We start from the raw sequence: 23806 nt of genomic DNA, 5'->3' as shown, positions 1-23806 counted from the left end.
AACTGGAACAGCACCGCTACAGGAGGTGAGTATACACGGTTTTTACTTTATATGGGGTCCTGACTTGATTAAACTATGGCTGTCCAATAGTGGACAACCCTTTTATGTGATAAGTTATTAAATGAAGTAGAAACAACAAAACAATACTCACACTGGCTGTTGGTGTCCCAACGCCCCCCAAGGTAGCCCACTACTTCACTACGTGTCAAGTGGCTGTGAAAATCCTGCGATGAGCAGCATTTATTACTTGGGGTTAATTAACAGGATTACATTTTATAATGCTCACAACTGACTTCAACTTACCATCAACAGAAGAGTGTTACTGGAAATAGACACGTGAAAAGGCTGGAACTTGTTCAATGCCACAAAAGAGGTAAGGTGAACCAAGGTATGTGGGTCCCTAAAACAAGAAATGATGATTATCACAGTTCCAGACAAAGAACCATCACATCAGACCAATAATCCAGTTCTCAGAACTCTGTAGGTTCTAGATTTCATTTATAACTGGGCAGAATTGCACAGCACGTACTGTCATTTTGTCAATTAACTCCTTCAGGACTTGCTCATTTTGGACCTTTACGGTCTCTTTCACACGTCAGTGATTCTGGTAGGTATGTGATAGTTTTTATACGTACCAGAATATATAAATTCTGTATTTATTTTTTTTAAGTAATAAATAGAATGCCATTTACGTGCTGTAGAAATAGAGTTTATTGTGTGGGCCAACCAATATGATAATTGCGATATCAAATACATATCATTTTATGACTTTTGTACAATACACTCTTTGTTAAAAATAAAAAATAAAAATCATTTGTACATTTTATAATTATCCATCAACTGAGCTGCGTGAGGGCTTATTTTTGAAGGATAGGTTGTTTTCACTGGTGCCAGCTTTGGGTACAGACAACTTTTTTTTTATCACTTTTTAATTAACTTTTTTGTCACAGTGGATAAGAAAAAAAGTTAGTAACTTATTGTTTTGCTTTTGCATTCAGAAGGTAATTATATAGTTTTATAAAGAGTATTTTTACGGACAAGACAATACCAAATGTGTGTTATTTAATTTTTTATCCAGATTGCACATTTTATTAACTGGGATTTTAAAGAGGGTGTTTGTCTTTAAAAGGGAACCTGTCATATTTTATAGTATTTTGAACACGCCCCTATCACGTGACAAAAGGGACGTCATCCCTGGAAGCAGCCCATACAGTCTAGCACTACCCTGAGCACAGTGTGACCGCTGGTGAGGTTTGCGCGCTCACGAGATTATGGGCGGGTACTTGCTGATAACAATCACAGCCCCGCCCATAATCACTTGCCTGCGCACACGTCACCAGCGGTCACACTGCTCAGTCCCGTGAGACTGGCACTGGGCATGCGCGGGGATGGCTGGAGCAGTGGGCGGTGCATCAGCTATGGAAAGGAGCGATGGGGGCAGCATACAGGACCAGGAGGCAGAATAACGGACGCCAGAAAGCCCGCCCCCGTGTCACATTTACACTATCTGAATACAAAAAGGTACCACTTTATAAAGTCTTTATTTTGGTCTCACATGGGGCACAATAATAACAGGGACCTTTCTAGAATGCAGCCCAGGAGCTGCAGAGGGTGAATCTTTTAGGTTTTGGGCGAAATTTCTCCTGACAGGTTCCCTTTAAAGAACAACAAACAAAAACCAACAACAACACGTGATGTGATATTCTATAGTTGTCACGGATTTCCTCTGTTGCAGAGTTTGGTGACATGTTCTGGGTCAGAGTCTCACTTGGTCTTGTGGGAATCTGCAGATTAAATGAATTCCCTTTCCTTTGGGGAGGAGAAGGTTAATTCCAGCAACTCCTGGTCACGTGTTTCCGGTGGGGACCATGCCCAAGTTCTATATATATCCTCTACATCGAGCAGAGGGTGCTGGTTATTTTCTATCATTAGGAAGCTTGGCCAGGAGGTGGAAGGAGCTAATATTTACTCTCTCAGTTGTTTTGTTGGCTGCAGTATTGGAGTTTCCTGCAGCATTCTCAGGTGTTTGTGTTCTGGTTTGGAAGTTCCTCAGTAGTCTGTTTATTCCCCCCTTTAATGTTGTCTCCCCTCATGCACCTTTTGTGGCTCCTTTGTGTGTGGTTGTCATGTGTAAGAGTAGGTTTTGCTGTTGCTGTTACCCCTGTCTGTCCATATTTGTTGGTGGGGTGTTAACTCCTGTTCTTGCCCATTCACCCCGAGTGGTGAGTTGTGGAGGGGGGTCATCACATCAGGGACGAGGACAGGAGATAGGGCCTAGGGTGGTGACCTGGACCTCCCTACCAAAGAGGGTACCTCCAGGGTTAGGGTGAGTGCAAGGGCCCCAGTTTTAGGGTCAGTATAGGCTCCCAATAGGGTATCACAGACCCGGATGCCATTGTGAAGGCTCCAGGTGACAAAGAAACCCATAGACTTTAAGCATGCCACAATCTTGCGGGGTAGCAAGGGGGCCCAATGGGTGGAAAGAGGAAGCGTTCTCCAGCTGTTAAACGCTTCTCATTATTGACAGCAGCATATAAGGGGTTGAACGGTTAGGCTCATTGAGAACACCAATAGCAGTTACAACTGGCTATGTATATTAGCTGATTGCTTCGGTGTGATCAGCATGACTGATATGTACGTCATGTAGCACAAACTCACATATGCTCATGAAAAATATGAACACAAAGGTAAATACATCCCGCACATTTTTGCAAATATTATATACCTTTTCATGGGACAACCCTGAAGATGAGTGTTTCATCAGTAGAAAAAAGAGAATTTTGTTTACTTACCGTAAATTCTTTTTCTTATAGTTCCGTAATGGGAGACCCAGACCATGGAGTGTATAGCTTCTGCCTCCGGAGGACACACAAAGTACTACACTAAAAAGTGTAGCTCCTCCCTCCGAGCATATACACCCCCTGGATAACCAAATATAGCCAGTTTAGTGCAAAAGCTGAAGGAGAATAGCCACCCACAAGTAAAGATAGAGCAAAAAACCGGAACAACCGGAGCCTCTGTCTACAACAACAGCCGGTGATAACACGCGGAACAAGAAACTGCCAACAGGCAACAGGGAGGGTGCTGGGTCTCCCATTACGGAACTATAAGAAAAAGAATTTACGGTAAGTAAACAAAATTCTCTTTTTCTTCATCGTTCCTATGGGAGACCCAGACCATGGGACGTCTCAAAGCAGTCCATGGGTGGGAAATAAACAGAAAACTGAGAAGTAGGCGAAACCTAACTTCACAAATGGGCGACAGCCGCCTGAAGGATGCGTCTGCCCAAGCTCGCATCTGCCGAAGCATGAGCATGCACTTGGTAGTGCTTCGAAAAGGTGTGCAGACTAGACCAAGTGGCAGCCTGACAGACATGCTGAGCCGTAGCCTGGTGCCTGAAAGCCCAAGAGGCACCGACAGCTCTGGTCGAGTGTGCCTTGATCCCCGGCGGGGGAGGCACCTGAGTACACTGGTAGGCATCGGATATGGCCGACCTAATCCAACGAGCTAGGGTTGGTTTAGAAGCCGAGAGACCCTTGCGCTAACCTGTGGTCAGCACAAAAAGAGAGGTGCACCGCCTAAGAACAGCGGTGCGTGACACATAGATCCGGAGCGCCCGCACCAGATCTAAAGTATGCAACGCTTTCTCAAAGCGATGAACAGGAGCCGGACAAAAGGAAGGCAATGAAATGTCCTGGTTAAGGTGGAAAGGGGACACCACCTTAGGGAGAAAGTCCGGAGTCGGACGGAGAACCACCTTGTCTTGATGAAAAACCAAAAAAGGTGACTCCGAAGAGAGCGCAGCCAAATCAGAGACTCTCCTGAGAGAAGTTATGGCCACCAGAAAGACGACTTTCTGTGAAAGACGAAACAAAGAAACCTCCCTAAGAGGCTCAAAGGGGGGTTTCTGTAAGGCCGTGAGGACCAGATTAAGGTCCCAGGGATCCAAAGGCCGCCGGTAAGGTGGAATGATGTGAGATGCGCCCTGCATGAAGGTGCGCACCTGAGCCAGTCGGGCGATACGCCGCTGGAACAACACTGACAGAGCCGAGACCTGTCATATAAGGGAATTGAGGGATAGTCCTAGCTGCAGACCGGACTGTAGAAAGGACAGGATGGTCGGCAAGGAAAAAGGCCAAGGGGCATGGCCGGAAGAACGACACCAGGACAGGAAAATTCTCCAAGTCCTGTGATAAATTTTGGCCGAGGAAGACTTCCGAGCCTGAGTCATAGTGGAGATGACTTCGGGAGGAATGCCGGAAGCCGTCAGGATCCAGGACTCAAGAGCCACGCCGTCAATCTGAGAGCCGCAGAATTCTGGCGGAAAAACGGACCTTGTGAGAGAAGGTCTGGGCGGTCCGGGAGATGCCACGGCACCTCTACGGACAGATGGAGCAGGTCTGGGTACCAAGCTCGCCTGGGCCAGTCTGGAGCAATGAGTATGACCCGACGGCCCTCCATTCTGATCTTGCGCAGGACTCTGGGCAAGAGAGCTAGAGGGGGAAACACGTAAGACAGACGGAACTGGGACCAATCCTGAACCAGCGCGTCCGCTGCAAAGGCCTGAGGATCGTGGGAGCGAGCCACGTAAACCGGGACCTTGTTGTTGTGCCGGGATGCCATTAGATCCACTTCCGGAGTGCCCCACTTGCGGCAGATCGACCGGAACACTGCCGGATGCAGAGCCCACTCGCCGCTGTCCACGGTTTGACGGCTGAGATAATCTGCCTCCCAGTTTTCTACGCCTGGGATGTGGACTGCGGATATGGTGGACTTGGAGTCCTCCGTCCACTGAAGGATGCGTTGAACCTCCAACATTGCCAGGCGGCTGCGAGTCCCGCCCTGGTGATTGATGTAGGCAACTGCTGTCCGTTGTCTGACTGGACTCGAATGTGCTTGCCCGCCAACAGGTGGTGAAAGGATACGAGAGCTAGGAGCACAGCTCTGATTTCCAGCACATTGATCGAGAGGGCTGATTCGGACGGAGTCCAAGTGCCCTGTGCTCGGTGGTGGAGAAATACTGCTCCCCAGCCGGATAGACTGGCATCCGTGGTGAGGATCACCCAGGACGGGGTCAGGAAGGAGCGTCCCTGAGACAGAGAGAGGGGCCGAAGCCACCACTGAAGAGAGCTCCTGGTCTGTGGCGACAGAGCCACCAACCTGTGCAAGGAAGAAGTCCGCTTGTCCCAACAGCGGAGAATGTCCAGCTGCAGAGGACGCAGATGGAACTGGGCAAAGGGAACCGCTTCCATTGACGCCACTATCTGACCCAGCACCTGCATGAGGTGCCTGATGGAATGACGGCGGGGCCTCAGCAGAGAGCGCACCGCCAGATGGAGGTACTGCTGTTTGACTAAGGGCAGCTTGACAAGTGCCGGCAGAGTCTCGAATTGCATCCCTAGGTACGTGAGTTTTTGGGTCGGGGTCAGAGTGGACTTGGGCAGATTGACAAGCCACCCGAATTGAACAAGAGTGGCGAGAGTGAGCGAGACACTCCGCTGACAGTCTGCACTGGATGAAGCCTTGACTAGAAAGTCGTCCAGGTAAGGAATCACTGCCAACCCCTGGAGGTGCAGAACCGCAACTACTGCTGCCATGACCTTGGTGAATACTCGAGGGGCCGTGGCTAACCCGAAGGGGAGAGCCACGAATTGGAAATGTTCCTCTCCGATTTCAAAACGTAGCCAACGCTGGTGTGAAACTGCAATTGGCACATGCAGATAGGCATCTCTGATGTCGATGGATGCCAGGAAATCTCCTTGGGTCATTGAGGCAATGACTGATCGCAGAGACTCCATGCGAAAATGCCGCACCTGAACATGCTTGTTGAGAAGCTTGAGATCCAGGATGAGCCGGAAGGAACCGTCCTTTTTGGGGACTAGGAAGAGATTTGAGTAGAAACCTCTGAACCGTTCCCTGGCGGGAACCGGTACAATTACTCCGTTGGCCTGCAAGGATGCCACGGCCTGAGAGAAGGCGGCGGCCTTGGAGCAGGGAGGAGTTGACAGAAAAAATCTGTTTGGCGAGCTGGAAGAGAATTCTATCCTGTAACCGTGGGAGATGATATCCTGCACCCACTGATCGGAGACGTGTTGAAACCACACGTCGCCAAAGTGGGAGAGCCTGCCACCGACCAAGGACGTTGCTGGCTCGGCCAGATAGTCAAGAGGAAACTGCCTTGGTGGCAGCAGCTCCTGCGGACTTTTGTGGACGCGGCTTCTTGCGCCAGGTGGGCTTCTGGTCCTTGGCTGAGTTAGTGGATGAGGCCGAGGGCTTAGAGGACGACCAGTTAAAGGAACGAAAGGAACGAAACCTCGACTGGTTCCTGCCCTGGACAGGTTTCCTGGTTTTAGTCTGTGGCAAGGAAGTACTCTTCCCGCCAGTAGCCTCCTTAATAATTTCATCCAGTTGTTCACCGAACAGCCTGGTCCCAGCAAATGGGAGCCCAGCAAGGTACTTCTTTGAAGAAGCATCTGCCTTCCACTCTCGAAGCCACAAGATCCTGCGGATAGCGAGGGAATTAGCGGAAGCCACCGCAGTGCGGTGAGAAGCCTCCAGCATGGCAGACATGGCGTAGGCTGAAAAGGCTGATGCCTGGGAAGTTAAGGCAACCAATTCAGGCATAGAGTCCCTAGTGAGGGAATGCATCTCCTCTAGGGAAGCAGAGATGGCTTTGAGAGCCCACACTACTGCAAAGGATGGGGAGAACGAGGCCCCTGCCACCTCATAGACAGACTTGGCCAGGAGGTCAACCTGACGGTCAGTGGGATCCTTAAGTGAGGTGCCATCAGCCACAGATACAACTGTCCGGGCTGAGAGTCTAGACACCGGAGGGTCTACCTTTGGTGAGTGAGCCCACTCCTTGACCACCTCTGGTGGAAAAGGAAAACGGTCATCAGAACCATGCTTTGGGAAGCGTTTGTCAGGACAGGCTCTGGGCTTGGACACAGTGGCCTGAAAACTGGAGTGGTTAAAGAACACACTCCTTGTTCTCTTAGGCGAGGTAAACTGGTGCTTTTCTGCCAGAGAGTGTTGCTCCTCTGATACTGGCGGATTGAGGTCTAGTACAGAATTAATGGACGCAATCAAATCACTAACATCTGCATCACCCTCGGTCAGATCAATGGGGCACATGGAGGTAGCGTCCGAGCCCCCAGTAAAGACATCCTCCTCGTCCTGCGAGTCAGCTCGTGAATCGGAGCCGCGGGACGAGGAAGGAGAGGGGACCCTGCGTCTCCTTTTAGGAGGACGGGGTCTGGGAGCAGATGAAGAATCCTCTGTGAGCTCTGCAGAGCGAGCCGAAGCAGCAGAGGCGCCCTGAGAAGGGGGCTGATGCATGCTCAGCAGAGTCCGGGACAACTCTCCCATGGAGTCGGCAAAGGACTGGGAGATAGACTTAGAAAACAATTCTACCCAAGCCGGGGGTTCAGCCACCGGGGCCGGAGCAGCCGGAGGGACCACTGGGGAGACTCCAGGCTGAGGCACCACCATGTTAGAGCAGGCATCACAATGTGGATATGTGCTCTGTTCAGGCAGTACGAGCTTACATGCAGTGCATATTGAGTACAGCCTTGCAGCCTTGCTCCTAGTGTGAGACATGCTGCTGAGGTGGGGGCTCTGCAGTAAAGAACACACTCCTTCAGAATGACCCCCAGAGAGTGTATAAGAAGGTCCACAAGCAGAGGTTGTGGCTTACCAGACCGTTTGTGTGCCCTCCGGATCCCACAGCTCGGACCCCCAGACAGGCTATGCAGAGATGCAGCAGCCAGCGCCGATCAGTGTGAGAACGCTGATAAAATGGCGCCGAAGCGAGGAGAGGGGGCGGGGCCTAGTCCAAGAGCGGGAGCCGGAGGGCCAAGGAGATATACAGGGGAGGGAAACATCTCTTCAGAGAGGAGTGTCCTCCCCTGTGCCGAACAGCCGGTGGGCGGCGCCGCACTGTCCCTCTGCATGACTGACATGCAGGGGCAGTGAAAACGAAACTAGGCCTGAGCCGAAGCCGGGGCCTAAATTTTACAATGCGGCCGGCGCGCAGGCACCCTCGGCGCGGTTCTCAGGTGAAAACCAGAGAACCGGCCGGAAATGTCACAAAAGTAAACTGACACACTCTCCCCAACAATAAAGATGCAAGGGACCCCCTGCAATAACGTCTCAAATACTTAGCTTGTGAGACGCAGGGCCAGGTCCCTGAGGGATGAGTGCTCCGTCCGGCAGGGTCCTGAAAGGGCTGCGGATGGAGACCGGTCTCCTGAAAAGCAGTGAGAACCGTGCTGGCTCCCACTTTAAGCCAGAGCCCGAGGGATGGTGAAGGAGCGCGGCATGTAAGGCTCCAGCCTTGAAATCAACCTTAACAACACCGCCGACACAGTGGGGTGAGAAGGGACATGCCGGGGGTCCAGCTTGGACCCGCTTTTCTTCAAACTCTTTAAAATCAAAAATCAGATGAGAATGCATGTGTGGATGTGTGCCTCCTGAACACAAAGCATTGAACTGGCTATATTTGGTTATCCAGGGGGTGTATATGCTCGGAGGGAGGAGCTACACTTTTTAGTGTAGTACTTTGTGTGTCCTCCGGAGGCAGAAGCTATACACCCCATGGTCTGGGTCTCCCATAGGAACGATGAAGAAATTATCATTGCCGGTCTAGCTACCCACGTGCATCCTGTACCATTCTCCCAGCACTGTTTTTAGCATTTTATTGTCAATATACAATGCACACAGAAAACTGATAATCAGAGGTGTGGGCAGAGTTAGCTTTCTGAGCTCTGCTACATCTAAAAATGCTGATAGTTTACTGGGTGCAGCAGATGTAATACAGGACTCGGGGTCTTTTTCCCTACATTATGCTGCTTTCAGATGAATTAGGCTACTTTCACACATCAGTTTTCTGTATTCAGGCACAGTCCTTTTTTTTCCTGATCCAACGGATCCTGAAAAAAAAGTGAAAACCGTATCCACCGGATCCGTTTTTTTAACGGATCCGTTATGCCGGATCCGTTAAAAAACGGATCCGGTGGATACGGTTTGCATCCGTTTTTGCATCCTTTTCGTCCGGTTTTTGGCTGGATCCGTTTTGTTAATTACATTGGTGCATGCGCAGTTAACAAAAACGGATCCGGCGGCCGCATCCGTTTTTTACCGCATTACGCCGGATCCGGCGTCCATAGGCTTCTATTGTAAAACACGCCGTATCGCGCCGGATCCGGCGCGATGCGTTTTTTTTGCCGGACAAAAAAACGTTGCAAGCTACGTTGCCTCCGGCCGCCGCATTTATTTATTTTGCCGCATCCGGAAAAAAACGGATGCACCGCAAAGCCATCCGGTACAATCCGGTAACAATGCAAGTCTATGGGGAAAAAACGGATGCGGTACTGGATCCGTTTTACCCGTTTTTTTCCGGATTGAACCTGATGGCAAAAAACTGATGTGTGAAAGTAGCCTTAACAAAAAGCTGGTGACAGATTCCCTTTAATATTAACCCTCCTAGCTTGACTACCGCTAATCAGTATTCCTCCTGCTCTTGACAACCTATACTGCTCAGTACAGGCTGCAGCTATCAGAATTTGACAGCCACTCTGACATTGCTTTTCAAAACTAATACACTAGCCCCATCAGGCTTAATAAATATAAATAATACAGTTAGGTCCAGAAATATTTGGACAGTGACACAAGTTTTGTTATTTTAGCTGTTTACAAAAACATGTTCAGAAATACAATTATATATATAATACTAGAAGGTGGCCCGATTCTACGCATCGGGTATTCTAGAATTTACGTATTGTGTAGTTCATGTATGATTTTTGTTATATATATATATATGTTGTGTGTAGTTACCAAGTGTTTGTGTAGGCGCTGTAGATGTTCTGGGTGTTGTCTGGGTGTGACGGGGGTGAGAGCGGTATTGTATGTGTGTTGCGTTGTTTGTGGAGCGCTGTGTGTCTGTAGCGTTGTGTGTTGCGCGGTTTGTGTGTGTGTGGTGTGTTTTGGGGGGAGGTATGTTTTGTGAAATGTGTGTGTTGTGCGGTATGTGCGTATATTTGTGTGTGCCGCGGTGTTTGTGTGTTGGGTGTTGTGTGTGTGCAGCGTTGTCTGTGTGTGTAGGTGTCTGTGTAGGGCAGTTGTTTGTGGTTCCCAGTGTGTGTGTGTGTGTGTGTGGTGCGTTGTGCACTTCCCATCGTGCTCCATCCGCCATGCTGCGCGCTCCCAAACGTGCACCATCCGCCATGCTGCGCACTCCCAAACGTGCACCATCCGCCATGCTGCGCACTCCCAAACGTGCTCCATCCGCCAGGCTGCGCACTCCCAAACGTGCTCCATCCGCCATGCTGCGCACTCCCAAACGTGCTCCATCCGCCATGCTGCGCACTCCCAAACGTGCTCCATCCGCCATGCTGCGCACTCCCAAACGTGCTCCATCCGCCATGCTGCGCACTCCCAAACGTGCTCCATCCGCCATGCTGCGCACTCCCAAACGTGCTCCATCCGCCATGCTGCGCACTCCCAAACGTGCTCCATCCGCCATGCTGCGCACTCCCAAACGTGCTCCATCCGCCATGCTGCGCACTCCCAAACGTGCTCCATCCGCCATGCTGCGCACTCCCAAACGTGCTCCATCCGCCATGCTGCGCACTTCCAAACGTGCTCCATCCGCCATGCTGCGCACTCCCAAACGTGCTCCATCCGCCATGCTGCGCACTCCCAAACGTGCTCCATCCGCCATGCTGCGCACTCCCAAACGTGCTCCATCCGCCATGCTGCGCACTCCCAAACGTGCTCCATCCGCCATGCTGCGCACTCCCAAACGTGCTCCATCCGCCATGCTGCGCACTCCCAAACGTGCTCCATCCGCCATGCTGCGCACTCCCAAACGTGCTCCATTCCCCATGCTGCGCACTCCCAAACGTGCTCCATCCCCCATGCTGCGCACCCCCCATTGTAATCCATCCCCCATGCTGCACCAGCATCAGCCTCTCTACCCGCAGCATCAGCCTTCTGTCCCCAGCATCATCCCCTCTCTGTCCCCAGCCTCAGCCCCTCTCTGTCCCCAGCCTCAGCCCCTCTCTGTCCCCAGCCTCAGCCCCTCTCTGTCCCCAGCCTCAGCCCCTCTCTGTCCCCAGCCTCAGCCCCTCTCTGTCCCCAGCCTCAGCCCCTCTCTGTCCCCTCCTCTGGCGACACTCACACACACGATCGCATCCACTCACACACACGATCGCATACACTCAAACACACCCGATCCCGACACTCACACACACGATCGCATCCACTCACACACACGATCGCATCCACTCACACACACGATCGCATCCACTCACACACACCCGATCCCGACACACACACACCCGATCGCATACACTCACACACACAGACACTGACGATATCGCACATACGCGCTCACAGTCACAACATCCGGAGATACCACATGCTTCTGACCATGTGATCCTCCGTCAGGTCCTGGAAGGTCACAACAGCACAGTATCGAGGCCGAGAAGCAAGGGATATCGCCGGATGCTGTGAGTGTGTGGATGCGATGTGATGTGTGTGTGAGGTGTGTGTGAGAGTGAGTGTGAGAGTGAGTGTGAGCTGATGTGTGTGTGTGTGTGTGTGTGCGTGTGGATCTTCCGCCGCTACAGGACCTCGATGCGCTTGTAACCATGCCAACGTATCCCGTCCCCCGCTCGCACGGGAGCCCACACCACTCCCGTGCGAGCGGGGGATGGGGGATGGGGGGGAGGAGTACAGTACTCACCCCCCTTAACAGCCGTGTCAGTTCGGGGAATGCGCGGGAGGGGGAGAGGGGGGGGGGGAGTACAGTACTCACCTCCGTGACAGCCCTGTCAGTTCGGGGAATGCGCGTGGGGAGGTGGGCGGGGCCAGAGCTAACGTGCGTTGCGTGAGGGGGGCGGGGCGTGGCGTGGCCGAATTGCCAATGCCTGCAGGGTGCCGGGGCGAGAGGCCAATCTGTGGGGGGGGCGGAGGCTGGGCGAGCGGCTGGCCAATCCGTGTGGGGGCGCAGCCTGGGCGAGCGGCCAATCGGTGTGGGGGGCGGGGCCATGGCGAGCCCAGCGGCCAATCAGCTTTGTGTCACCGTAAGGACATGTCACGGTGACACTGTCACGGTGACACAATTTTGGAGCATGACAGACAGACAGAATAAGGCAATTATATATATAGATGGGCTGAAAGTGCACACTCCCAGCTGCAATATGAGAGTTTTCACATCCAAATCGGAGAAAGGGTTTAGGAATCATAGCTCTGTAATGCATAGCCTCCTCTTTTTCAAGGGACCAAAAGTAATTGGACAAGGGACTCTAAGGGCTGCAATTAACTCTGAAGGCGTCTCCCTCGTTAACCTGTAATCAATGAAGTAGTTAAAAGGTCTGGGGTTGATTACAGGTGTGTGGTTTTGCATTTGGAAGCTGTTGCTGTGACCAGACAACATGCGGTCTAAGGAACTCTCAATTGAGGTGAAGCAGAACATCCTGAGGCTGAAAAAAAAGAAAAAATCCATCAGAGAGATAGCAGACATGCTTGGAGTAGCAAAATCAACAGTCGGGTACATTCTGAGAAAAAATGAATTGACTGGTGAGCTTGGGAACTCAAAAAGGCCTGGGCATCCACGGATGACAACAGTGGTGGATGATCGCCGCATACTTTCTTTGGTGAAGAAGAACCCGTTCACAACATCAACTGAAGTCCAGAACACACTCAGTGGAGTAGGTGTATCTGTCTCTAAGTCAACTGTAAAGAGAAGACTCCATGAAAGTAAATACAAAGGGTTCACATCTAGATGCAAACCATTCATCAATTCCAAAAATAGACAGGCCAGAGTTAAATTTGCTGAAAAACACCTCATGAAGCCAGCTCAGTTCTGGAAAAGTATTCTATGGACAGATGAGACCAAGATCAACCTGTACCAGAATGATGGGAAGAAAAAAGTTTGGAGAAGAAAGGGAACGGCACATGATCCAAGGCACACCACATCCTCTGTAAAACATGGTGGAGGCAACGTGATGGCATGGGCATGCATGGCTTTCAATGGCACTGGGTCACTTGTGTTTATTGATGACATAACAGCAGACAAGAGTAGCCGGATGAATTCTGAAGTCTACAGGGATATACTTTCAGCCCAGATTCAGCCAAATGCCGCAAAGTTGATCGGACGGCGCTTCCTAGTACAGATGGACAATGACCCCAAGCATACAGCCAAAGCTACCCAGGAGTTCATGAGTGCAAAAAAGTGGAACATTCTGCAATGGCCAAGTCAATCACCAGATCTTAACCCAATTGAGCATGCATTTCACTTGCTCAAATCCAGACTTAAGGCTATGTGCGCACGTTGCGTAAATTCATGCAGTTACGCTGCGCTTTGCAGCGCAGCGTAACTGCATGCGTCCTGCGTCCCCTGCACAGTCTATGGAGATTGTGCAGGGGCCGTGCGCACGTGGCGTCTCAGAGCGCAGCGCTTCGGCTACTGCCGAAGCGCTGCGCAAAAAGAAGTGACATGTCACTTCTTTCCTGCGCTTTGCCGGCAGCTCCTGCTCTGTCTATGGGAGGAGCTGCAGGCAGAGCGCATGGAATCGGCGCTCACTACGGACATTTCTGCAGCGATCTAAAGTGCACATGTGCTCTTCAGATCGCTGCAGAAATATCTGCAGGGCTAGTACGCAACGTGCGCACATAGCCTAAGACGGAAAGACCCACAAACAAGCAAGACCTGAAGGCTGCGGCTGTAAAGGCCTGGCAAAGCATTAAGAAGGAGGAAACCCAGCGTTTGGTGATGTCCATGGGTTCCAGACTTAAGGCAGTGATTGCCTCCAAAGGATTCGCAACAAAATATTGAAAATAAAAATATTTTGTTTGGGTTTGGTTTATTTGTCCAATTACTTTTGACCTCCTAAAATGTGGAGTGTTTGTAAAGAAATGTGTACAATTCCTACAATTTCTATCAGATATTTTTGTTCAAACCTTCAAATTAAACGTTAAAATCTGCACTTGAATTCTGTTGTAGAGGTTTCATTTCAAATCCAATGTGGTGGCATGCAGAGCCCAACTCGCGAAAATTGTGTCACTGTCCAAATATTTCTGGACCTAACTGTATATGGCATTTGTATTGTGAAATCTGATGACAGATCCACTTTAAATGAGCAATCAAAGCTTGAAAATCCTCCAGCTGAAAAGATAATTCTGCAAAGATGAGCAGGACAGAGGAGTAAAAGACTCCGTACAAATTACCGCAAATGTTCGTTTGCAGTTTTTATGGTCAAGGTTGGCACAATAAGGCTATATATGCACGTTGCTCTTTTTTACGTGTTTTTGGTGCAGTTTTGTTGTCAAAACTTTCTCACTTTTGACTTTGCAGCAAAGTCTATGAGAAGTCAGATTTAAAGTGCGCACATTGTAGTTTATTTGTCATAAGCGACAAACATAGGCTCATACATATTCACTGTTTTCCCGCCCACCAGCGTCTGTGTTTGGTTGCAGTCAGACGTGCCCCCACGCTGAGTGACAGCTGTCTGACTGTAACCAATCACGGACGCCAGTGGGCGAGTCTATATCTTAAAGTAAATACATAATTTAAAAAAAAAAAAAAAAGAAACTGAGTACAGTTCCCCGAATTTTGATACCCAGCCAAGATAAAGCCCTACAACTGGGGGCTGGTATTCTCAGACTGGGGAGGCCTATGGTTATTAGGCTCTCCCCAGTCTAAAAATATCAGCCAGCATCTGCCCGAAATTGCCGCATCCATTAAAGGTTACAGTCCCGGCACTTTACCCAGCTGTTCCCGAATACCCTGGCGCGGTGGCAATCGGGTTAATGACGGCGTTAATGGCAGCCCACAGCAGCCACTAAGTCCTAGATTAGTCATGGCAGGCGTCTATGAGACATCACTAATCTGTAAGTGAAAGTAAATAAACACAAACATCTAAAAAAATAATTTATCTGAAATAAAATAAAAGACAAAAAAACACCCTCTTTAACCACTTTATTAACCCCCATACACCCCTTCAGGTCCAACATAATACACACGAGGTTCCATGACGCTTCCAGCACTGCTACATCTAACGTTCTCAGCAAGCGCCATAAAACAAGACTGTCCGCTGTGAGCTGCATGCAGCAAATGAAGTGAGCCGCGCGATAAGCGGTGATGTCACTCAGGTGATTTCCGGTCACAGCTGGCGTCCTCCACCTGTGACTGCAAATCAAATTGCCGCGACTGAAATGTGCCACGTGATCAGCAGTGACATCACTCCGGTGAGTCCTCCACCTGCGGCTGACTTCAGTCACTGACTCCAGGACACATGGACTCATGCTGTGACCGCAAATCACCTGAGTGACGTCATCGCTTATCGCGCGGATCACTTCACTTGCTGCATGGATCTCACAGCGGGCAGTCATGTTCTATGACGCTCACTGTGACAAGACTGGGATGTAGCAGAGATGAATCGCCGTGGGATCTCGTGTAGATTACGTCGGACTTGGAGGGGTGTTTGGGGGTTAATAAAGTGGTGAAAGAGGGTGCTTTTTTGTTTTTTATTTTTCAAATAAAGGATTTTTTGAGTGTTTGTGTTTATTTTTAGTTTCACTTACAGATTTGTAATGGGGGTATCTCATAGATGCCTGCCATCACTAATCTAGGAATTAGTGGCAGCTAGGGAATGGGAAGAGCTGGGCCCAGTGCCAGAATTGGCGCATCTTATGGATACGCCACTTCTGGGGTGGCTGTGGACTGCGCTGCTATTGTTAGGCTGGAAAGGGCCAAATAACGATGGCCCTTCCCACCCTAATAATATTAGCCCCCAGTTGTCTGCTGTATCTAGGCTTGTTTTAGAAAAATTAGGTAAAAGAAAAATACTTTTTAACTGTTGATAAATAGCAGTGTGCTGGTTTGTACTGTACCTTGTTGAATCCCGGCTGCCTAGTGTAGAAAATTTCACAGGTGTACGGCTTTCGGCTTGACTGCACCTCATATCTGCAACAACAATCCTCTTGTGAGAAACGGAATGTGTGCCTACATAATTAAGTAAATAACACTACAAGACAATACTAATTGTACATATGAGGTATGCAAAGGGTAAAGCATAGTTTATAGAATTTAACAACATTAAAAATGCAATGCATTTCAACACTTATTTGGGGAGCAGAAGTTTTCCGGTTTCTTATCTGTGTAGATATCGGCATATGAAAGTAGGGGACTGTCTGTGTTCTTAGCCGGGCTCAGTGATGTACCGTACTTAATACATTCTAGTACTATTGTATGGCCATCCGTAGTGTAATTACTATTTTAATTCACTAACTATCCAGGGCATAGAGAGGGTAAGCCGACGTGGAACGGGGGCGCCCAAAACAGTTACGGCGTCATACCCTCCATTGGTAGGTAGGAGCAAGGTCCCATAGGGTGCTATAGGGACCCCATATATTTAGCTCCTCCCCTTCATCATCTATGCCCTTTGTGTGTTCACTATTAATGGGTGTCTAAATTTTTAAACTATATCAATAAAAGTTTAAATTTTAATTGAAACTGAGGTTTTTTGTTTTGCGTATATTGAACTCAATTGGTCTTATTGTATATGGTTTTTTCCAATTTTTTAGATATCGGCATATGAAAGTAGGGGATGGTCTGTGTTCTCAGCCGGGCTCAGTGATGTACCACTTCATTTTTGTAACAATAGCAAATGCAGCCCGTTACGCAACCCACCTATTTCAACTCCCAAATCCCCAAAATATAAATATCACTTTAATGAGCTTTTAAAGGGAAAAATTACAGTGTGTGCATAAGCTCCTTTTACCTTTTGGTAAAATTAAGGTCCAGCCTAGATGATGACTCAGTAGTGCACAAGTCACTTTGAAATGATAGGAGGACAGTGATTTTTTTTTTTTACAAAAATTGGAAGACTAATCATCAGGCGATGTCAAAAACAATTACAAGGGAACTGAAAACATTTATTGGATACATTTTACTTGTCAGACAGAGCAATTCTACAAAAAATATGTAGATGTTCAATTTAGATGATATGGAAAAACCATCTTAGGCTGCTTTCACACTACGTTTTTTTAACATGCGTCATGAACGTTTTTTTAACGCAAAAACGGATCCAGTGCAAATGCGTTTTCATTTCAATGCATTTGCAATGGACTCGCGTCAACATGCGTTCACATGTGTTTGCGTGCGTTATAGTGAGGATCCAGCGACTTGCAGTTTTTCAACTTTTTTCAAAAACGCTACTTGTAGCGTTTTTGAGCTGCGTCTAAATACTGTTTTTCACTGGATCCTGACTATACTGCACGCAAACGCATGTCAATGCTGGCATGCTGATAGACAGGATCCTTCTTGCTCTACTGAGCATGCCCAGAAACCAGCCTGGCGTGATCAGTCTCTCTCTCTCCTCCTCCCTCTCTCCCTCTCCCTCTCTCCCCCGCCTGAGAGCGGCAGACGCTCGTAACCAAGGTAAATATCAGGCAACCAAGCAAAGCGCTTCGCTTAGTTACCCGATGTTTACCTTGGTTACGGGTGCAGGGAGCAGGCAACCTGGCTCCTAGCAGCTACGGACGCTCGTAACCAAGGTAAATATCGGGTATCCAAGCAAAGCACTTCGCTTAGTTACCCGATGTTTACCTTGGTTACCAGCATCTGCAGCTGTCAGATGCCGGCTCCCAGTCTGTTACGTTCAGTTCCCCTCACTCCGATCACATGACTTCAATGCCCGCCCATAAACTTCAAGTGACAGGATCCTGCAAAACAACACCTGCGTTTGCATGCGTTTTTCTTTGTAAAACAGGATCCACTGTTACAGCAAAAAAACGTTCATGACGCATGATAAAAAAAACGTACTGTGAAAGCAGCCTTGTTGTAATGGAAATCTAAATGTCCTCGCCAGAGGTTGTCTTAGGGTACCGTCTACCGGTACTATAGGCCCAACAACCAGGCTCACACCACACCTCCCTGACAAAGGCTACGGCCGAAACACGTGTTGGTGTGGCTCAGCAGTGGCTAATGGCGACAGGTAATTAACCCCTATGATGGGATCTCCTGGGTATTTGTCCTTGGCTCCTTTTGCCTGTATACATGCCCTTTAGCGATATGCAAACAGTTAATTAGATTATACGTTTTTTGAAGTTTTACATCTATTTCAATTACTGCTATACCCTTGATGGGGACAGATAATTAGAATGTGATACATATTTATATCTTTATATAATCTATTTATTGTCTGTTTTCAATTCACTGCTTGAGTCTTGTGGTGCCTCGGCACTTTTTTTCATTACTATCCCTTGCAGTTTATTGGTTTTATTATGATCTTTAATAAAATTTCATATTTTACTATTGTATTGTCTTTGGCTACATTTTCTATTGGTTTTGTTTTCCATGATGTATATGTACGTTATGCTGATCCCACCATACACCTTCTGTACTGGGGCGATTAGCCAAACTGATCTACACAGCCAGCCTCCTGACTTAACCCATCATATGCTCAGCTGTTAATAGTGACAGTGGCACTTGATCGAAGAAAAGGGCTCCTTCTGTGAGCTCATCGGCACCAATGACGAGCAACTGCAGGATGTCGAGGGGAAGCTATGGCAAGCGGAGACGTGACTACCATCAATGAGATCTGGATCAGATTAGGGCACTCATTTTCTTTAATAAAAAGTTGAAAAGTGTAAAAAAAAAATTATATAAATTGGATATCACTAATAAAATCGATCCATATTATAAAGCTATATAAGTATTTCTCTTGTACAGGAAATGCTGTAAATGAAAAGTACGAAAAATAATACTACAATTCCTTTTTCTATTCTCCTAATTATACCCCCCTAAAAGATTTTTTTTTTTTTTTTAAATAGATACTTTTTGTCTAATAGTAGTTTTAATAATTGTACAGACCTGCAAAATAGAGGAAACTGAGAAGTGAGCAGCGATGTTGCTGTGTGTAAATGGGCCTTCAGGCAGAATGTAAAAACAAATTATTTGTTTCTGTGTATTTCTTCTATAAAAGTTATAAAATATAAACAAAAACTACATACATTTGGAATCACCATAATCAAACTGAAGGAAGTTAAAGTATAACCGTAATTTTAATTTTTATTTCAGAAATCAATAGTGCACATGAAAATAGGCAACTTTGTAATAGATCTTATCAGACAAATCTGCTTCTTTCTCCACCAGAATGGATCAGTCATTATCAACATTATCAATTCTGAGGTAAAATCTGTATTCAGTGAAGGCTTTCCATTACTGAGATAGCTACAGAGGGAGGAGCTAGAGGAAGAGGAGGAGCTAGAGACAGAGCTCCGCCCTCCTCCTCTCCCTTCAATAGAGAGAGAATCTTATGAGTAGCAACTCTCATCTATCTCCGTAATGGAAAGTCTTCACTGAATACAGATTTTACCTCAGAATTAAGAATTGTGACAATGACTGATCAATTCTGGCAGAGAAAGAAGCTGATTTGTCATAAGACATATTACAGACTTGATTATTTTCCTGTGTAATATTGATTTATGAAATAAAAACAACAGTTATGCTTCAACTATTTGTGGAGGTTAGTGCAGATGACAAATATGCCTCATGACATCAAAAATATATACACCGTGTTTGCCAGAAAATAAGACAGTGTTATATTATTTTTTTGCCCTGAAAAATACGTGACGGCTAAAACACAAGTTGGGAGGGAAGTTTAACCCCCAAAAAAGTCAGGGACCCCCCAGGAGAATCACACATACCAGACCCTGGACATCTGCGTCACTCCCAGCAGATCCTCGTGTGTTCCACAGCAGTCTCCCCTTGCTTTTAACCGGCATCCCTCCGCTCTCACACACCACACATGCGATCGCAGTAACATCACACACACACATCTGGTGAAAACATACTGCGTCCAGTCACAGGGGGATCTGACATGCTGTGCAAAGTGAGGACCTGCAGTGGACCGCATCGAGGACCTGCAGTGGAACGCATCAAGGATCTGCTCCACAATGCGTTCCACCGCAGGTCCTCGATGCGTTCCACAGCCTTTCCGTTCTCCCTTCCAGTTACTAGCAGTATAGTATCACATGAGGTGTGTGTGTGTGTGAGGAAGCGGAGGGATCCTGGACCCAATGTGGGTGTGTCAGCGAAACAATGAGGGCCCTGACAGTGATGCATGATCACTGTGGGAGATCCCTTCCACCATCAGCACCTGCCAGCTGTAGCTGATCGGAGTCTGGTGAGTATGATTGCTGGGTCTGTGTCGGTCTTCTCTCTTTTTGGGGGTGTCTGCTTTCTATAATGAAGTGTCATGCAATATTCTTTAATTTTTATAGCTACATAGACACTTCATTATTGAATCGCAACTGGGACTTATTTTCAGGGTAGGTTTATATTTAAGCCAAACTCCGAAAAGTCCGAAAATTCCTGCCTGGGCTTATTTTTGAGGTCGAACTTATGTTTGGGGAAACACAACATATATATTCAGACATTGTCCACAATATTAGCTTGCTTTATCTATTACCTTGTTCTTTTTTACTGCCATTTGGTTCAATGTTACATATCTTTCCACATCTGGAGTCCATATCTCCCTCTACCTCAAGTAGATCATATTCCTCCCCTTCGCTTAATGGACTCTGCAGCAAGTAGGAGTATAAGACATAGGAGAAGATACTGAGGGGCACAATGAAGGGAATTTTGTTTACTTACCGTAAATTCCTTTTCTTCTAGCTCCAATTGGGAGACCCAGACAATTGGGTGTATAGCTTCTGCCTCCGGAGGCCACACAAAGTAATACACTCAAAAGTGTAACCCCTCCCCTCTGCCTATACACCCTCCCGTGCCTCACGGGCTCCTCAGTTTTGGTGCAAGAGCAGGAAGGAGGAAACTTATAAATTGGTCTAAGGTAAATTCAATCCGAAGGATGTTCGGAGAACTGAAACCAAAGAAACAATTGAACAACAAGCCCGAAGGGAACAGGGGCGGGTGCTGGGTCTCCAAATTGGAGCTAGAAGAAAAGGAATTTACGGTAAGTAAACAAAATTCCCTTCTTCTTTGTCGCTCCATTGGGAGACCCAGACAATTGGGACGTCCAAAAGCAGTCCCTGGGTGGGTAAAAGAATACCTCGATAAATAGAGCCGACACGGCTCCCTCTTACAGGTGGGCAACCGCCGCCTGAAGGACTCGCCTACCTAGACTGGCATCTGCCGAAGCATAGGTATGCACCTGATAATGTTTCGTGAAAGTGTGCAGGCTAGACCAGGTAGCTGCCTGACACACCTGCTGAGCCGTCGCCCGGTGCCGCAATGCCCAGGACGCACCCACGGCTCTGGTAGAATGGGCTTTCAGCCCCGAAGGAAGCGGAAGCCCCGAAGAACGGTAAGCTTCAAGAATCGGTTCCTTGATCCACCGAGCCAAGGTTGACTTGGAAGCCTGCGAACCCTTACGCTGACCGGCGACAAGTACAAAGAGTGCATCTGAACGGCGCAGGGGCGCTGTGCGAGACACGTAGTACCGGAGTGCTCTCACTAGATCTAATGAGTGCAAATCCTTTTCACATCGGTGAATTGGATTAGGGCAAAAAGAAGGTAAGGTGATATCCTGATTGGATGAAAAGGAGATACCACCTTAGGGAGAAATTCCGGAACAGGACGCAGAACCACCTTATCCTGGTGAAAAACCAGGAAGGGGGCTTTGCATGACAGCGCTGCAAGATCCGACACTCTTCGGAGTGATGTAACTGCCACTAGAAATGCCACTTTCTGCGAAAGACGTGATAAGGAGACATCTCGCAGCGGCTCGAAAGGTGGTTTCTGAAGAGCCGTTAGCACCCTGTAAAGGTCCCAGGGCTCTAGTGGGCGCTTGTAAGGTGGGACTATGTGGCATACTCCTTGCAGGAACGTGCGGACCTGCGGGAGCCTGGCCAGGCGCCTTTGAAAAAATACTGAGAGCGCCGATACTTGTCCCTTGAGAGAGCTTAGTGACAAACCTTTATCCATTCCAGATTGAAGGAAGGAAAGAAAAATGGGTAAGGCAAAAGGCCAGGGAGTAAACCCATTCACAAAGCACCAGGACAAGAATATCCGCCAAGTCCTGTAATAGATCTTGGCGGACGTCGGTTTCCTGGCTTGTCTCATAGTGGCAATGACATCCTGAGATAACCCTGACGATGCTAGGAGCCAGGACTCAATGGCCACACAGTCAGGTTGAGGGCCGCAGAATTCAGATGGAAAAACGGCCCTTGTGACAGCAAGTCTGTGCGGTCTGGAAGGGCCCACGGTTGACCCACCGTGAGATGCCACAGATCCGGGTACCACGACCGCCTTGGCCAGTCTGGAGCGACGAGAATGGCGCGGCGGCAGTCGGACCTGATCTTGCGTAATACTCTGGGTAGCATCGCCAGAGGAGGAAACACATAAGGCAGTTGAAACTGCGACCAATCCTGTACTAATGCATCCGCCGCCAGAGCTCTGTGAACTGCGGAGATGGTGGATGCTGTGGCTTCCACCCACTGCAGAATTCGCCGTACTTCCTGGAAGGCTTGACGACTGCGAGTGCCTCCCTGGTGATTGATGTAGGCGACTGCATTGGCGTTGTCCGACTGGATACGGATCTGCCTGCCCTCCAGCCACTGATGGAACGCCAATAGGGCTAGATACACTGCCCTTATCTCCAGAACATTGATCTGAAGGGAAGACTCCCTCGGAGTCCAGGTCCCCTGAGCCCTGTGGTGGAGAAACACTGCTCCCCACCCTGACAGGCTCGCGTCCGTGGTGACCACAGCCCAGGTTGGGGGCAGGAAGGATTTTCCCTGCGATAGAGAAGTGGGAAGAAGCCACTACTGAAGAGACGTCTTGGTTGCCAGGGAAAGAGAGACATTCTTGTCGAGGGAAGTCGATCTCTTGTCCCACTTGTGGAGAATGTCCCATTGGAGTGGGCGTAGATGAAATTGCGCGAAGGGCACTGCCTCCATCGCTGCCACCATCTTCCCTAGGAAGTGCATGAGGCGCCTCATGTAGGACCGCCACAACGGATGCCATGACTTTGGTGAAAACCCGTGGGGCTGTCGCCAAGCCGAAGGCAATGCCACGAACTGAAGGTGTTCGTCCCCTATGGCGAAACGCAAGAAGCGTTGATGTTCGAGTGCGATCGGCACATGGAGATAAGCATCTTTGATGTCGATCGATGCGAGAAAGTCTCCCTGTGACATCGAAGCGATGACCGAGCGGAGAGATTCCATCCTGAACCGTCTGGTTCTCACATGTCTGTTGAGCAGTTTGAGCTCCAGAACGGGACGGAATGAACCGTCCTTCTTTGGCACCACGAACAAGTTGGAGTAAAAGCCGCGCCCCTGTTCCTGAGGGGGGACGGGAATCACAACTCCTTCTGTCTTCAGAGCGGCCACTGCCTGAAGAAGTGCGTCGGCCCGAGCAGGGGGGGGGGGGAGGTTGTGAAGAAACGAGTTGGAGGACGAGAGATGAACTCTATCCTGTAACCGTGAGACAGAATGTCTCTCACCCATCGGTCTTGAACATGTGGCCACCAGGTGTCGCAAAAGCGGGAGAGCCTGCCACCGACCGAGGATGCGGTTCGGGGATGCCAAGAGTCATGAGGAGGCCGCCTTGGAGGCAGTGCCTCCGGCAGCCTTTTGGGGGCGTGACTTAGACCGCCACGCGTAGGCGTTCCTCTGACCTTTCTCCGGCCTATTGGACGAAGAGGATTGGGACTTGGCGGAGGGGCGAAAGGACCGAAACCTCGATTGTATCTTACGTTGCTGAGGTCGCTTCGGTCTGGACTGGGGTAAGGAGGAGTCTTTTCCCTCTCATCCAATCGTTCTCCAAACAATCGGT

The 23806-nt window shown here is 48.9% G+C and overlaps 1 protein-coding gene across 2 annotated transcripts in view; it reads right to left on the bottom strand.

Moving 5' to 3' along the window:
• MPND (MPN domain containing) overlaps positions 1 to 23806 on the bottom strand; it is an 80500-nt gene that overhangs the window by 37256 nt on the left and 19438 nt on the right. For both annotated transcript variants that reach the window (XM_075352513.1, XM_075352514.1), the window contains exons 4-7: positions 20481 to 20592; positions 15898 to 15970; positions 304 to 400; positions 152 to 224 (exon numbers count right to left, since the gene is read on the bottom strand). In XM_075352513.1, the coding sequence (XP_075208628.1) occupies positions 152 to 224; positions 304 to 400; positions 15898 to 15970; positions 20481 to 20592 (355 nt within the window). The remainder of the gene's footprint in view (positions 1 to 151; positions 225 to 303; positions 401 to 15897; positions 15971 to 20480; positions 20593 to 23806) is intronic.

This window comes from Anomaloglossus baeobatrachus, chromosome 1, assembly GCF_048569485.1.
Source record: "Anomaloglossus baeobatrachus isolate aAnoBae1 chromosome 1, aAnoBae1.hap1, whole genome shotgun sequence".
Taxonomy (NCBI): Eukaryota; Metazoa; Chordata; class Amphibia; order Anura; family Aromobatidae; genus Anomaloglossus; species Anomaloglossus baeobatrachus.
Note: the sequence above shows the minus strand (reverse complement) of the source record. Positions and strands in the feature narration are given on the sequence as shown.